At 45.3% G+C, this 17,819-nt stretch overlaps 2 protein-coding genes across 2 annotated transcripts; one reads left to right on the top strand and one right to left on the bottom strand.

Annotated features, from left to right (window-relative positions):
• Positions 2,669-3,788, bottom strand: LOC100517544 (olfactory receptor 51I1). The gene has a single exon (XM_003482529.2). The coding sequence runs from the start codon at positions 3,714-3,716 to the stop codon at positions 2,772-2,774; it is 945 nt and encodes a 314-aa protein (XP_003482577.1). The 5' UTR covers positions 3,717-3,788; the 3' UTR covers positions 2,669-2,771.
• On the top strand, positions 13,611-16,451 carry LOC100511274 (olfactory receptor 51I2). Its single transcript, XM_021102670.1, has one exon. It carries the CDS (start codon positions 14,126-14,128, stop codon positions 15,062-15,064), a length of 939 nt encoding a protein of 312 aa, XP_020958329.1. The 5' UTR covers positions 13,611-14,125; the 3' UTR covers positions 15,065-16,451.

The following is a 17,819-nucleotide window of genomic DNA, read 5'->3' as shown; positions in this document are numbered from 1 at the left end:
ACACATACACACATGCCTGGACAGAGACTCACTCAAAGAAACAGAGACTTGAGAGGGACTGAGGAACTGCACAGACCGAATCGTAGACAGAAACACACTTCCTACCTCCGTCCCCTCCCACCCAACGCGCTACCAAGTTCCACAAGCCTGGAGTCTCCTCCAGGAGATGCAGCCCAAGGTCCTCAGAGAGCCTGGGCTCAGAGCCACACCGATGCGAGTCTGAGTCCCAGCTGTGCCATCCCTTAGCTTCACGATCTCATGAGACGGGTATTCCTTCACCTTGGAACCTGATCTGTAAGAAGAATAGAACCTGTCTGCAGGGGAGTCCGATAAAAAGAAGAAAGTGACTTGAAGAAATGTGATTGTACCACACATAGTAATTATGCCCATCAGAAGTTCTGCTGCAGGCTCCAAGTTCAGATCCCCCGAATACCTGCTCTTCCCATTAAGTATGTTGTGGCCCTTCCTCCTTGTTTCAGTTTGATGCAGACGAAGGGTGACTTGAGGGAAAGGATGGTGGGGGAGCTCTGTCGCTTTTCTGCTAAGTGGTGGGGCGCGTGGGGGGGATGCACACGGAAGAAGGCCGTAGACAAGAATTTTCTCTTCTCCAGTGGTATCTTAGGCCATTTGAAAACACTTCCTGCTTTTGATTATGGTAGAATTCGTTGGGTTGAAATTAAAGAGTTAGGATGAGAAAATAGAATTCAGGAAGATGCAGAAAACAACTGTGTGAATAAAGGCATAGAATTATGGGAACCGAAAGGAATCTACATGGGGCCTCGGGGTGGGCATGAGAGCCTGGTGACGAGAGGCAGGGTTTTAAGAAGCCACTGAGCAAAGTGACATTAGCTATGTCCTCAGAGGCAGCAGAACGGGAACTAAGCATCAGCCAGGACCCAAGCCTTCATTTATTTACTTAGCCATTTGGTTGTTCACTTAATTTAGGTGTATTGAGCTCATCAAACACTGTGCTAGGATATCAGGTTTGACTGCCAATATCTATTTTGATTTTTGAAAAGCTCTTTGTTAAGACTTACTTTCTGCCTCCATTAAATGGGAAAAAAGAAGTCGGGCGGGGGAGGGGGAAGATACCCTTTCACTCTGAGAGGGATGATGCTGAGCATAACGTCTGTCCACATGCCAGCAGATGGGATTCATTCTAAGTGTTAAATGGCATTTATGGCAAAATTGTGAAGCTCTTTCCCCCTAGAGCTGAAACGAGGGAATAATTTTACCCTATGGGGTGCAAATCAAAATGTCTACAGTGGAGCAAAACAAAGATGATGGGCACAATGCAGGGAAAAGAAGGGAACGCCAGGATGCGGCAGGAGCCTCGGAGGGGGCGGAGCGGCTGGAGATGGTTCATCCCATTCTTCCTGGAAGCTGTTTCTGTGTCCGATGCGCCACCACAAGGCGATAATAGGCTGTGTGTCTGCGTGGCTCTTCACCACCAACACCATAGCTTAGTTGTCAGCACTCGGTCCCCCGCCCCGCTTTAAAAACCACCCACAAACTGACCTAAGCAATCTCGCAAGATCTTGTTTCCAGAACTTTTCAGTGTGAGCCCTCCACTTTGTCTAAACAAAGCTGTTTGCCATTCCCCCAAATGTTCTAAACTAATCATCTAGACTAAAGGTTCTCAGCCTTTAACATGCATCAGAATTGCTTGGAGGGCTTAATAAAATGCAGATTGCTGGCCCTCACTGCCTAAGGGTTTCTGATCAGGGTACCGAGGAAATTCCTGAGAATTAGCATGCCTAACAATTATGGCGCTGCGTGGGGCATCACACTTTGAGAACTACTTTTTTAGACTCTTCTTACTCATGATCCCAGGGTCTTGTTAAATGCAATTTGTATTCAGGAGGTCTTGAGAAAGGGTCTAAAATTCCATTTCTTTAACAAATCACCAGCTACTCCAATGCTGTTGTTCACTGGACTACACTTGGAATATGAAAGCTCTAAGCGCTCTTGCCTACATGTTTTTTCTCAAACTATGCCATTCTTTCTGCCCCCCCAACCAACTACTATAACCCTTCTCCTCCTTCACAAGCTCCTTCAGAGACACAGAAAATTTAGATCTTCCCAAACCAATGGGTTCTTTCTCTCCTATGAGGCATCAAGCCTCCACAGAGTTTGGTTTGTCTTTAGTGTTTATCATTTCCTTACTCTGGGTGGTAGTAGAATTATTAGTGTTCAAGGATATTTGCACTGAACGACTTCCATTATTTTAAACATCTTTCAGGGCATCTTCACTCCTTTTTATTTTTTTTTACTTGATATGTCGCTTACTTAAGGATATGTCGTATGGAGTTCCCATCATGGTGCAGCGGAAACGAATCCAACTAGGAACCATGAGGTTGCAGATTTGATCCCTGGCCTCACTCACTGGGTTGAGGATCCAGCATTGCTGTGAGCTGTGGTGTAGGTTGCAGACTCAGCTCGGATCTGGCATTGCCGTGGCTGTGTTATAGGCTGGCAGCTGTAGCTCCAATTCAACCCCTAGCCTGGAAACCTCCATATGCCACAGGTGTGGCCCTAAAAAGAAAAAAAAAAGAAGAATATGTCTTATTATAACATTCTTAGCAACTGTACACATATTTTCATGCCGCAAATGTTCAATACCTGTTTATATCATTTTATTGAGTCAAATGTTCTCTTCGTGGTTCCATATTCATAACTATCGAGGTCCCGATTCTTCTTCTCCTATTTAACAGTCCTAAAGTTGGCAGCCCTTCCCGCAAAGCAGCTCTCGGGGGTGGCAGCTGTTGTCCTCAGCTCTGGGGTTTATAGAAGACCTGGAGGATCGTTCTGCGTATCTCCTTTGTTTTCACACTGTAGATGATGGGGTTGAGCATGGGGGGGACAAACAGGTAGACATTGGACATCATGACATGAACAACAGGTGGGGCGTTTTTCCAGAAGCGGTGGATCATGGAGACTGCGATTATGGGCACATAAAAAGCCAGCACTGCACAGATGTGCGACATGCAGGTGTTGAGTGCCTTAAGCCGCTGCTCCCGGGATGCAATGGCCAGCACGGCTCTTAGGATCAATGCATAGGAAAGCAAGATGAACACAGAGTCTACACCGTAGGTGAAAATGACCACAAAGAGCCCGTAGATGTTATTAACGTGGGTGTCTCCGCACGCCACTTTCATGAGATCTGGGTGGAGGCAGTACGAGTGGTGCAAAACATTGCCTTTGCAGAAGGGCAGTCGTTTTACCAGAAAGGGGAAAGGGAAGAGAGTGGTGAAGCTTTTGGCGAGGATGCCCAGGCCCATAGCCAAGATGCGGTTGTGGGTGAGCACTGATGCGTAGCGTAGCGGGTCGCAGATAGCCACAAAACGATCCAAGCTCATGGCCAGCAGGATGCCTGATTCCATAAAAGAGAAAGTGTGGATGAAGAACATCTGAACCAAGCAGGCATCAAAGCCAACGTGGTGATAGTTGAAGCAGAAGACAGCAAGCACAGTGGGGAGTGTGGAGAAGGACACTCCAAGGTCATTGAGAGAGAGCATGGAGAGGAAGTAGTACATGGGCTGGTGCAGAGCAGGCTCACCAGTCACCAGAGCCAGGATGGTGAGGTTGCCTGTGATGGAGATCAGGTAGAGGATGCAGAAAACCAGGGCCACCCCGGCTTGGCCTGTCTGCATCCCAGGGATGCCTGTGAGCTGGAGTGTGGCTGGCTGGAAGGGGGTGCCATTGAGGCCCAACATGGCCGGCAGATGGGGGACACGCCCAAGAGGCTGTGTTGGGAACGTTGTTCACTTTTTTCCAGACACCCTGTCTCCAACACAAAAGTCAGAGATTGACGGTGTTTGCTTCTGGTCTTACATTTCCCACTAGACTCTGAGAACGTTGAGGGTTCTAACTGAGTTCTACTCATTTCCGTCTCACCAGAGCCCAGTACCCTCTCTTGTCCATAATAGAAACTCCACGAAGGTGTAAGGAACAAGCGAGTACCCACAACAGGGCAAAGTGACAAGGCAGCAGATAACATGAGAAAGGTCCCCAATTCTCACCTTAAACCACAGTTTTCCTTTACTTTGTCAACTTACCCCAGAAGCCATATTCGGGGATGTTTGAGAAAAATTTAGAAATTAAGACGTACAAGGAAAAGGAATCTATGCATTTGGGAACCCTTTTGTAGGTGACAAAGATGAAACCTCTGCGGCTGAAAAATCACTGCTTCGATATCTTTACTCAGCCTCCCCTTTAGCCCCCCTGACCCCAGCTTCTACCTACCAGCTCTCTTACCTTCTCTCGCCCACAGACTTGCTCTCAGCGTTTTGACCATATCCTTTCATTCTCTTCTGGGCTCTCAATTAGCTCTTCCTTCCTCACTTCTCTTCCTGACCTACTCTCCCACTAGCCCTGGTTTCTTCATGTTCTCTCTCCCTCTCTTTCACATTCGCACAGTAATCCCCAAATGTAGAGAGTAAATTCTATCACCAAACTGGGTGTGCAGGTGGAGAAAACCAAGATGCAAGCGCTTTATTGGAAAAGAGAGAGAGGGAGGGAATATTGACCATTACGAAAACGTTAAACTTATTCACACCTAGCCCCTGGTTCCTGAGAAAGGGATTCTCTTCTTCTCCAAGTCCAGGCCCTCGGCCTTTGGGATTCTATTTCTTGCCTTCTTGCTCAGAGACCTCTTCCATCAGTCCTTTGTATTGTATCTTCAGCCTCTCACATTCTGTCTCTTTCCCATCAGGCAATAAGCATATACAAATCCATCCCTTCATAAAAACATAACCTTCTCTCTCTAGCTGCCCTTTCTTACTCTTTTCCAGTTCATAGTCCAACTTCTCGAAACATCGTCTCTGGATGCCAAAGATGGGGCGCTTGTTTGGGCATCTCTTTTTCCAGTCCATTCTGAGATCCCCCAAATTCAGGGAGTCTATCTTACTGACCTCACCTTCCATCACTTCTCAGTTACCTGTATTGTGCTTCCCTCGGCACCCTCCCATCTGAAACTGATCTCTGTGTGATCGTCAGTGATCTTTGTCACTAAATCTAATGAAAATATTCTCCTTCCCGATCTATTTGACTTTCCTACCAGAGTTAACATGGTTGGTAACTCAGCTTTTTAGAACTGCCTTCTTACTGCAGAGGCATCCTTTATCTCTAATTTTCTTCCTACCATGGTGCCTTCTCCTCTGCCTTCTTTACTGACTCCTCTTTCTTTGTCTTTGTCCTGAAGCACCATCAGCCTCACTCCAGGAAAAGTAAGCAATAGTCAGAAAAGTGCAAACTGAGAAACCTTACCATAAAGGACTTATTTACAGCCTTTATCCAAAATACCCCTGTAACCTATGGTACTGGATATCTCAAAATTACAGCTCCACCCTGTAGAGAGTAGAAGGGTGGTTTCCAGGGGCTGAGGCAGAGCTGGGGGAAGACTGGGGAGATGTTGGTCAGTGGGCACGAGCTTTCAGCTACAAGAGGCATGCGTTCTGGAGCTCTAATTACAGCATGGGGACTAGAATTGACAGTGCTGTAAAATGTATTCCTGGAAGGTGTCGAGAAGGTGGATTCTAAGTGTTACTATCACGTGCAAAAAAAGGGTAAATATGTAAGGCAGTGGATGTGCTAAGTAACCTTACCATGGTGATCATTTTGCAGTACGCATGCCTGCCAAATCGCCACAGTGTCCAAGTTAAAATTAACCTATGTCACTCGCCATGATAGCTCAATAAAGCTGAGAAATCTCTATTTAAAATTCAAAAGAGACTAAAGCTCTCTTCTGACACTTTGGCGTAATGACTCTCATGCTCCTTTGCCTTCTACGCTTTCCATCGTCTTCCTAGCCCTCCTAGTATGTTCAGTGAGCGCAGATGGGGACTAGAGGCTGGGTATGCATTGACGTCAGTAATAATCCTGAAAGTGTGTGGGCTCTGAGAAGGAATTCTACTCCTTTCGTTTCTCTCCCTTCCAACTGAGAATTCAAAGGAACCCTTTAATAAGTAAATTTATTTTCCTTACTTCCCTATAAATGTGTCTCTTGCTCATGACCCAGGTTTAAAGTCGATGTCTCCAGAAATTCTTCCTGTCTTGTATCTACTTTTTTTTTTTTTAATCACCATCACTCTAAGATCACTTCTAGGTCTTAAAAAAATGGAAAGACCCTTGAGAGCACCGACAGACACTCTGGACTCTTCACAAGACAGGTTTACCCACTGTCCTTAATGGCTGGTGTGCAAATTTTGGCAATCCAGATGAGCCTATTTCATCAGTGTTTCAGACTTTCCTTAGTATGGAAAGAAACTGAAAATTTCTAACCTAAGGAGAACACTCAACAACAATTTTTTCTTTCTTCTGGCCCAAGGGGCATCATTGAAGGCCTCGCTAAATGTGACTAATCTAGAAATAAGCATCAAGAAGACAGAGACAAACGCAAGCAATACACTTCTTTTGTACAGTGTGAGCATAGCTTGAACACACATGGTCACCCAAAGATAGCAGATGTACATTTTACACTCCTGTACACACTTACACACCCAGGTGTTCGTAGGCACTGTCACATCACACAGAAACTATTGCACACGCCCTTCATCACACACAACGCTAGCACAGCCACAGAATTTAAGAAGGCTAGTACTTACTCAGTGGTCTGATATGTTTCACATATGCTCCATGTTTCCACCCACTGGAATACATAGGTTTAAGTGTGTGCACGCGCACACACACACACACACACAGCCATGAGAGCATCAACACTGCAGACTCCCAATAACATCTCCATCAGTTATGTCCCCTGGCACACTCAGTACTGAAACTCCAGCTAAGACTGATGACCACACTTGAATGACTTCAGTTCAGTCGCTTCTGTGATTTTTTTCTCCAGCTGCACACCCAGTAGTTGGGCTTGGAGAAAATAATTCACTTTGCAGAGGGAAAAATTACGGATACTCTCGAGACAAGATCTAGATCAGATGAATCAAACACGAGTGGTTGGTATTAGGATGTTGATGCAGATGGAACTCGGCCATCAGGGTCTGTGATCACAGGCTTTGGAAGGGAAAAGATTTGTCTCATGTTTGGAGGAGAAGTAAGAGGGCCAGAATCTGCCTGGAGCAGCAGTCAGAGTGTTGAGGTTTGGGACAAGTTCTGGATAAGGAGCCCCACGCGCAATCTGAAGGAGGTGGCACTCACTGGGTGGCAGATGTCTCTTTTCCCTGTAGCTGGGTGCGGGTCTGTGGGTCCCACAGGCAGAGTGGCGCCAGCTCTGTCTTCTAGGACGCATACATTTATAAAATCCCTAGGCTTGTTTGTTAGTGGCTGGAGGAGGGAGCGTGGAAATAATGGGGAGGCTGGTATCAAAGAGTCATGAGCTGGCCGCAGGAGAATTGCTCCCAGAAGAATCCCCTTCTTCGCGCCATCATTGCTCATGCTATCACTCATGACTGTGACTGTGTCAATACTTCTTGGCCAAGGACTGCAAACCCGTGTATGCTTACAAAGACACATACCTAGACATCCTGAGACACCCCCCCATACACCTTTGGGCACGGTCAGCTATTCGTTTACTAACATTCGCAGTGCCTCTTTCAGATCCACACACATACTAACAGATAAACCCAAATATTCTCATACCCCTGCCCAAGGCTCTAGTCACCAATCACATGTCTTGCACATACACAAGCGACATCTTACATTGATGGTAGAATAGAACATAGATTATAGATAGACTTTTACCTTATTTTATTTTATTTGGCCACACCCATGGCATACAGAAGTTCCCAGGCCAGGGAGTAGGGATCAAAAGTTCACTTATTCAGCAGATGCTGGTTGAGCACCTGCCGGGTGTCCTACAGGATTAAATAACAGACACAACTGTGAACCAAATAGGAAAGGCCCATTCAGATGGTATTTGTAGTATAGCAGAGATGGTGTTTGTAGTATAGCAGAGATGGTGTTTGTAGTATAGCAGAGATGACAAACAATAAACAAGTGGTAAGATAATTTTAGAGCATCAAAAGAGTGATGAAGAGAATAAAATTAAAAATAAGAATGTATTGTCATACTTTATATAGTGCCTTGGCATTTAGAAAAAGCTCCGTATATATTGATTGAATAAATGTTACACCAGGCAGATAATTAGATACGAGCAGAGAAGGGGATACGGGGCTAGATAGCAGGAAACCGTGCATCAGGGGTCCATGGGCAAAGGAAGGAAAACCAGAACCTCCAGACTGATAGGAAACCACACATTTTGGGGAGATACGTGCCCTTGGAGGCAAAGAAAGGTGGAAAAGGCTGTGCATCTCCACTATCTGAATGTAACCTATTGTTCTTTATGCCCTAATTATAATAAAATTAGACATGCAGATAAGAAGTACCCATCATGCCCCCACACTATGACACTTCCCTTAAAGCTAAATGAGGTCAAAAATCCCTCCTCCCTTTGGGAAGGTGGAGTTGTAATGAAAATTAGGGAATAAGACCCCCAAGCCCCACCTTCCCAGTGAATATCTCTCCTGTGCAATCGGATGTCCCTCATAACCAGTGTGCCAGAAAAACACAGGGCAGCTGCCAGCCTTCCCCAGCCTCTCTTTAAGAGGTGTGTTTGTCACTTAAATAAATCTTACTTTTTCGTTCTCAATTACCGTCTTGTTTCCAAATGAATTCCTTCTGTAGCAGGACAAGAACCTAACCCTCAGGTACATAAACAGAGAAGGATTTCACGGACTTGAGCAATATAGAGTCAGAGTTTTGTTTTCTTTTGTTTATTTTGTTTGGTTTTGCCTGGTTTTCTGCAGTGTGAAGAAGGGGATAAGGACGAGCATGGGCTAAAGCATGGGTTGGGTGATGCCAAGCGGAAGGAGCCACTTCTGCCACGGCTGTGGGAGGAGATAAAGAGGGTAAGTGGACGAGAACATGGAGCAAAGGCGGGAGAAAGACGCGAGGCGGGAGCGGAGAAGGCAAGACGAGAAAATAAGAAGAAATGAGAGAAATAGCTAGAAGAAAAGGGGGTATAATCAAAAGGAGAATGAAGAGAAAGAGGAGAAGGAGGATGAGAAGCAAAAAGAGAAAAATAATAGGAACGTGATAGTAGTTTTTACACTTTATAAATATTTGTATATATCTGTATAAATGACAAATTTATAACCACTTAAACCATACAACTTTTGCTCTTTTCTTCTCTGCTTTAAGGTGATAAATACTTTGTTTAAAATCCTAGAAATTATTCTTATAATCAGCTACACATGCTTTAACATTTCATTTTCTTCTGATCCCAAAGATCCCCAGCTACAGCTATACAGGCACACAGGTATACAGCTATACAGGTATCCAGGTATACAGCTATACAGGTATCCGGGCATACAGGTATGCATGCTCCTATGCAATATCCTGCATGTATGGTGGACTTAGGGACACTTCTAAGGAGTAAGTGCCCACGTGTAAGGCAAAGACTAGACTTTTTAAAAAGGGCCGTGTGACACTGTACCATCTATCTCCCAGATCATTCACTCTGAGGGAGGTATGTCATGAACAGTCCATTGGAGAGGGGAACACGGCCAGGTACTGAAGCCTCCTGCCAACAGCCACGTGAGTGTGGGAGTAGATCCTCCAGACCTGATTGAGTCTTCAGGAACTGCAGCCCTAGCCAGCAGGGTGCCTGCAACCTCATGAGAGAATCAGCTGGAACCGTCTGACCAAGCCATGCCTATAGATCATTGGTCCTTAATGAATAAGATACAAAGTTCACAATTTAATGGGATAACAAGGATTAAGCTGCTGAGTTTGGGGGCAATTTGCTGCATATCAATTGATAACAAATATGAATACAGGATTCGTATCCCAGAGTCTGAAAGGTTTAGTCAGGCATAAGCGTAGATACTTAAAAATGGTATCTGGCTAATTTATTTATTCCTTAATTTTCTTACTCAACAAATAAATCAAGCATCCCATGTATACTCCGGGGAGGCGAGACGAACCAGACTCCTTCCTTTCTTATAGCCCGCATGTGAAGTTTGTCATGATCACCTGAGGAAATTGTGAGTAAATTCACTGGCAGTACCTATAATGTTCCAGGCAGAGTAAAGAGGTAGGAAATACCTGGGAGGAATCCTCTGGTGCCAGAAGTTGTTTCAAACTCTCGGTGAAAAGAGGCCAATTACCCCTTAATATTCCGAAAATATATTATTTCCTCAACTCAGAAATTTTTTTCAACTTCTTTTTAGAGAAACTTTGAAAACCAGGGAATAGCAATGAATATAGCTGACACCACCTTAGGCTACATGTTATAACTGCTAATTTACGGGAAAATCTTTACCTCTTCTGTAATTATGGGCTCACTCCATTCTAAAGTTAATTGCTTAGTGCCTCCATCACACGAAGCCACATCAGACTCTTGATAGGACGTGGCCTCTATAACAGACTCACAGACATAGAGAACAGACTTGTGGTTACCAAGGGGGAGGCAGGAGGAAGTGGGATGGACTTGGAGTTTGGGGTTGGTAGATGCAAACTATGACCTTGAGAATGGATAAGCAATGAGGTCCTGATGTATGGCACAGAGAACCATATCCAGTCTCTTGGGATGGACCATGATGGAAGATAAGATAAGAAAAGGAATGTGTGTGTGTGCCTGTGTGTGAGAGAGAGAGAGACTGGGTCACTTTGCTGCATGGCAGAAATCGTTACAACATTGTAAGTCAACCATACCTTAATAAAAATTAAAAGACATGCTTTCGGTGATTATGGACATAATTTTATTCATTAATTTTTTTCTAAGGATCCAAAAAGCTCCCGACACTGAACTGGGTCTTGAGGGTAATGTAATGAGTTAGACACAAAGGCATAATTTACTTAAGGTTTCACTAGCATCGGTGTTCAACTCAGCGATGGAGAAATGCTGAGGACCCAGGGTGTCCCGAAAAAGCTCGGGAGATTAGAGAAATAATCAGCAGATAAAGCTGATTAGAAAAATAATCAGCAGATAAAGCTCGGAATGCATCTGATAGCTGTAGGGTTCACCAGGAAAACTTTTAGGTGGCAGAATTTCCACCAGAGGAAATGATGTTGACGAAAGCACAGGAGAACAAAGACACGCAGTGGCGTCATTGTTTGAGAATCTACAAGAGGTTCACTAAGTCAGGGATAAATGTTCCAAGGCTTTGAGTAAAGAAAGTTCATGGGGGGGGAAGGGTGGTGTCCATATTTAGCATCAGAAGTCCTTGCAGAGAGGACGGTTGATAACAGAATGGACACGTCTCAATCTGCACAATCGCAGCTCCGAAAATGACCTTCTCAGAGGAGACATTCTAGTCTGCAAAATGCTTGAGATGTTTTGTATATGGCACAGGTTTTTTGAATGGATGCTGCTCAACACAGCTAATACGTGAAGATGCTGAATATTATCTTTTTAGTGAACAACCATGGGGGGCTTTTGAGTTTGTTGCCCTAGAACCACTCAGCTGACTTGTAAACTCTGTCTCTGAATTCAGTAGCTCTCAACAAGGGGTGCTTTTGTCCCTCGGAGGACATTGCACCATGTCTGGTCAATTAGGTTAAGACCAGTGGTGATGCTGATTATCTTACAATGAATAAGACATCTCATGACAACAAAGAATTATCCAGCAAAAAATGTTAACAGCACTGTGGTCCAGAAACTCTGCCCTAACAAAAGGTCTAAAAAAGTTAGGAATTAGAGGATTTAAATAAAGATTTCTGAAGAGAAGCATTGGAAAGAGCTGTCTTCCCCCCACCCCATACTGCACACCCAAAGGAAAGGGGTACAGAATACACCCCACTTTACCTCGAGTGAAAAAGAGACGGACCGTAAGGATTCTGCTCAGGTCACATACGTCCTCTGAGATTTTGGAAAAGAGACTTAGCCGACGGGTCCCTTACTTATGCCTGGAAATCTAAACGGAGCATCAAAAGTTACCCTGCTGTGCTGAAAGCAGGATTGAATAGGAGACTGTTGCTGTTTTGCAGGAGAGCATTGGTTGCTCTACAGGACGGCTGACTATTTCCTGGATGAGCTGCATGCTGGAGAGAGCTGGTGTAACGCTGCCTTAGATCCTAACCAGAAGAATGTATGATTCTACAAAGGGGTAAAGAAAGAACTAGCCTTCTCAATACATTTAAAAGGGTGAGAAAAGTAAAATTGTTACTCTCTGATTATACTTTAATTGTTGGACTAGGTCAACATGTCACATAATTCTAGGATTTTAAGAAAGCCATGAGCTCCTCTTTTATGTGCCTGCACAAGGTCCCCAGAAGCTGGGCTGCACGGAGTAGAGAATTGCTCTGGCACTTGGCTGAGTTCTTTCTCAGCTCAAAGAGCGTGTGCTTTATTCTCAGGAGTCAGGAACGTCCTCCAGAGACCACAACCTTCCTGATGAACCTGCATCCACCACGTCAGCATCGCTGCTGCCCCTCCTGGGGCTTAGAGGGAGACATAAAAGAGGCAGGCGCGCGTGCACATTCGCAGAGCGCGAGAAGGATGTGTTGCTCTGTGGGTGTCTCTCAGCTGCCTGTCTTCTGGTGAGTTCTGACACCCAGGAGGGGTGAGCTAGCTGACTGTGCTGAAGCGGGTCCCGAGCATGGGTTAAACTGGGAAAGGAGGAGGGCTAGGGGCAGAGGGAGAGCCTGGGTGGAGGTTATCAGATAGCAGCTCCTTAGGTGAGTGAGCGGAGCAGGTGCTAGACCTGGGGTTCTTGCTGCGGCACAGCCACAATTGCGGTAATTCACTGTACTTCTCTAGATTGCCCCCTTTCCAGACCCTTTCCTTGGTATCAGTGTTTCTGTGATTCATTAATATTGTTGCAAGTTCAGGAAGAAAAGCAGGACCTGGGGCAGAAGAAATTTCCGAAATCCAGGAGCAAAGTGCTCACTAGCAATTTCAAGACTCGAAGCTGCTGGGTTAACAGCTGAGCCAGGGCACATGGTCTGAGTTGTTCTCATCTAATGAATTCTGAGAAATAGTACGTAAAATCACCCTGGAGCTTAGAAAGCAGAAGAAATCACTTAGACATAAACCTTAGATGATCCATAACTAAATAAGCATTCTTACATTTTTATAATTAACACATAGATTAAAAACTATGGCCCTGGATTTCCCGTTGTGGCTCAGTGGAAACAAATCTGACTAGTATCCATGAGGAGGCAGGTTTGATCCCTGGCCCTGCTCAGTGGGTTAAAGTATCTGGCCTTGCCATGAGCTGTTGTGTAGATGCAGTTTGGATCTCTTGTTGCTGTGGCATAGGCTGATTCAGCCCCTAGAGTGGGAACCTCCATATGCCACGGGTGCATCCCTAAAAAGACAAAAAAAAAAAAAAACCCAACCCACAGTCCTATATCAACCAGAATTCAATTAAAAAATTTAAAATGATGATCTTTGAACTAGCTGAATGTTCGTGTACTTACAGCATATTTAGGGGAGGATTCCTAATTTTTCCAAAAATAGGAACAGCTTTGTGCCTATGAACAAATAAGCGGTTTCTCATTGCTTTTTTCGGAGCACCTCTGCCCAGGAAAGGCTGATATCCACAGGCAGTTTCCTCCAGATCCCACTGCCCCTTCTTCTCACTGGAAAACACACATTCTAATTCAAACCAGCTCAAGGAAATGTTTTCATTAATCAGTGACCCCTAGGAATTAAACGACATTTTCAAAGAAAAATTAAAAACTTCCGATAGTTTTTGATGCCTCAAGCTGTCAGTGTCCTTTTATAATGACTAACTATGAATTGTAGTTAATACATTTACTTTCAAAATCCCAATCTACTTTTACAATAACTCTCTCTAAATTCCAGTTCACCTATTTCTATGCAAACTCCCAGTGTCCTTCTAGAAAAACAAATTCAGTGATGCTTTTAAAGCAAGTAAAATTGTAGATAATATTGCTTGAACAATTTCTTTATAACTGAGTAATAGTCTTAAGATTTGAAAAATGTTTTCTTTCTTCCATAAAACAGTGGGAAATATTAGTCTGATTCATAGATTGATCAAAAATATGAAAAGAAATTTTTCTGTTTTCTCCCAAACCGCTGACTTCATGAATGCACCAGTTTAAACGATCCACCCTGTCTTTTGCTCCCTGGTTCCTTCTTCCCCAGGAAGTGTAACCCTCAGAAACCTGACTCTGAAGACTACTCTGCCTTCCCCCTGCCATGGGGCTGTTCAATGTCACCCACCCTGCCTTCTTCCTCCTGACCGGGATCCCTGGTCTGGAGAGCTCTCAGATCTGGCTCGCAGGACCCCTGTGTGTGATGTACGCTGTGGCTCTAGGGGGAAACGCGGTGATCCTGCAAGCTGTGCGAGTGGAGCCCAGCCTGCACGAACCCATGTACGTCTTCCTGTCCATGCTGTCCGGCAGCGACGTGGCCATGGCCCTGGCCACACTGCCCACTGTGCTCAGAACCTTCTGCCTCAATGCCCGCACCATCGACTTTGATGCCTGCCTCATCCAGATGTTCCTCATTCATTCCTTCTCCATGATGGAGTCAGGCATTCTGCTGGCCATGAGCTTCGACCGCTACGTGGCCATCTGTGATCCCTTGCGCTATGCCGCTGTGCTCACCAGTGAGGTCATTGCTGGGCTGGGTTTAGCAGTGACAGCTCGGAGCTTCATCACCCTCGTTCCTCTTCCCTTCCTCTTCAAGAGGCTGCCTATCTGTAGATCCAATGTTCTTTCTCACTCCTACTGCCTCCACCCGGACATGATGAAGCTGGCCTGTGCTGATATCGCTATTAACAGCATCTACGGACTCTTTGTTCTTGTGTCCACCTTTGGCATGGACCTGTTATGTATCGTCCTCTCCTACGTGCTCATTCTGCGCTCGGTCATGGCCATTGCTTCTCGTGAGGAACGCCTCAGAGCCCTCAACACGTGTGTGTCACACATCTTGGCTGTCCTTGCATTTTACGTTCCCATGATCGGGGTGTCCGTGGTGCACCGCTTCGGGAAGCACGCCCCACGCTACGTGCACATCCTTCTGTCTAATGTCTACCTCTTTGTGCCTCCTGTGCTCAACCCTCTCATCTACAGCGCCAAGACAAAGGAGATCCGCAGAGCTATCGCCCGCATGTCTCACCGCATCACAATGTGACTTCCAGGTTGGGCTTTATAATCTGGTGTTTACTGCAGTCGTAGACTGTCATCTATGGTGTCAGCATCATCCTTGTCAATGTCGTCATCCTAATTGTCGTCATCATCATATCATCATAGAGATTAGGATAGATTTGCTGGGGAAAAGGTAGCTGATCAGGAACGGAGATTCAAAACCGAGAGCACAGAACAAATGAGTAACAATACATTCGGCAAACATCAATAGCATTCATAGAAAGATAAATGTTAGAGGCAATTGAGTGATTCAAAAAAACTTTAGAGGGGAAAATTTATCTATGTTAGGGATCACTTTTCATAATCATATATGTTGTTATTGTAATGTCAATGAGTATATTGGGTTCCTAAAACCAGGTTTGGTTCTAAATTTTTTTGCGTGAATTCATTCAATGTTCATAACCTTCTTATGAAGTACAGAGAAAAAAGGAGGTTGTTTGCAGGAACCCATATCATATATGTGATGCAGAAGGGACCCCGTTCAGGTCTGTCTTTAGGACTGGCACCCACCCGCTGTAACGTCGCCTCAGGTCTGTCTTTAGGACTGGCACCCACCCGCTGTAACGTTGCCTCAGGTCTGTCTTTAGGACTGGCACCCACCCGCTGTAACGTCGCCTCAGGTCTGTCTTTAGGACTGGTACCCACCCGCTGTAACGTCTGCCATCTCGTCTAACTGCCATCACGGCTAACATTCCAACTGCTGCCTGGCCTTCGCCACCACTGTCATTCTACAATACGCGTGAGCTGTTCTAACTTCACAGAATGAAATCTGATGTCCTGTCAGAACTTGTCGTGAGATGTGTGGACAGACAGGACCCAAGAAAACCGAAAGCAGGTGACGTGCAGAAGCAGCTCCACATTCCTCTCTGCTTCCCTTAGCTGCTCACCATTCAGACCTCCTCCAAGGAAAATAATGTTTTATATTTAACCATCGATTCTTTTCAGCATCCTCAGTATATGATTTCTCTTTCTCGTTCCTTCTTGGGGTTTTCATTTTCTCCCACATGATGATATAAAGTCATCAGAAACTGTGCCCTTTGCGAATTTCTAGCTCCAGAAAGGCTGGGGATAGGCAGACTAGAACGCTTGTGACTTATGCACTGGAAAATCATTACTGGGATTTAAGCTGATCTTTTGTGCACACCTTCTCCTTGATAGCGGGGAGATGGAGTATGAGAGGAAACCCCCGGCTTCATTTTTGTGCTCATAGCCGAAGCTGGACACACTTCTGGACTAAATGAAAGGCAGTGTCCTTTGGAGACTAACCTCCTCACCAGGGACTCCTGACCAGACCCGTCTCAGCTGCAGATCACATGGTTATCTCGAGTTTTTCTCTCTGTACAAAGCTCTAGTGCTGAATTGTCAGGTGCCGGAGGGAGAGAATTATTTATTTATTTACTCATTTGGCCGCACCCACGGCATGTGGACGTCCCCAGGCTAGGGGTCGAATCAGAGCTGTAGGTGCCAGCCTGCACCACAGCCACAGCAATGCCGTTTCCTTAACCCACCAGGCGAGGCCAGGGATCAAACCCGCCTCCTCACGGATACTGGTCAGGTTTGTTAAAACCATTGAGCCATGATGGGAACTCTGAGAATTATTTCCAAATGGAGAAAATGTTCGTATTTAAAACCCGTTTCCCAGAGTGTCCGGAAGTACAGCAAGAGACTCATCTTGTAAGAGTCTCCTTTCCACGACGTCACTTTGGGGGTGCAACTGAATAGCGTAACTGAGCAGGAAATGAAATGACTTAAAAGGATTTAAAATGAAAAATAACTAGGGTATCTAGCCAGAGTCAGAGTCAGACTAGAGTCCTCCATCAATTTAAGTAATGACTTTTCTGATTCGTACAAGAAGTTCTTTATTTCAGCTTCAAAAGTGATAATGATACTGATTCGTGATGCCTTTAAGAGTTTAGTCTTTGACTGGAGTTCCCGTCGTGACGCAGTGGTTAATGAATCCAACTAGGAACCATGAGGTTGCAGCTTTGATCCCTGCCCTCGCTCAGTGGGTGAAGGATCCAGTGTTGCTGTGAGCTGTGCTGTAGGTCGCAGATGCGGCTCAGATCTGGCATTGCTGTGGCTGTGGCGTAGGCCGGCGGCTACAGCTCCAATTCAACCCCTAGCCTGGGAACCTCCACATGCTGCAGCAGCGGCCCAAGAAATGGCAAAAAAAAAAAAAGAGTTTAGTCTTAGATGACTGTGTGGGTGTAAAGGCAGGGCGGCTGCATATTGCACACGAGGAAAACACTCACCAATTCCCACCCCAGGGAATAAGAGGAAGACATCATTTTAACAGCAGGCCTAGCTTTGAAGCCCAGAGCCGTCATGGGGGAGAGGGTGGGGGTGGGAAACGGGCGCCTCCTCAAAACCTTTGTCTCCTCTCCATCACGTTTCCTTCCCTGCTCTCTGTCATCGATTAGAATGCTGCTTGTCTGGAAGGGATGAGGGAAAAGCATTTTTAGGTTTCCTCCCCTCTCATGGGGCAGGTGCCATAAGAATCCCTTTTAACCCCAACCTCTGCTTCCGTCCTAAGACGGCCTACAATCAGCCCTGGTTTTGACCTTGCGTAGAAATTCTCCTTTCCTGCTTTTTATTTGACAAGCTTTCCTTTGAATTCAAAATTTTCCCCCCATGTGGTAAGAACGTGGATTCTGGTCTGGCAAAAAGAAGAGAGTGAATGCTTACAGTTCTTCTATTGGGAACCATTAGGTCTGCCTCTAATTAAGAAAATTAGGAGTTCC

The sequence above is a fragment of the Sus scrofa genome, chromosome 9 (genome assembly GCF_000003025.6).
Source record: "Sus scrofa isolate TJ Tabasco breed Duroc chromosome 9, Sscrofa11.1, whole genome shotgun sequence".
Classification (NCBI taxonomy): Eukaryota; Metazoa; Chordata; class Mammalia; order Artiodactyla; family Suidae; genus Sus; species Sus scrofa.
This window is presented reverse-complemented; position numbering and strand designations above follow the sequence as displayed.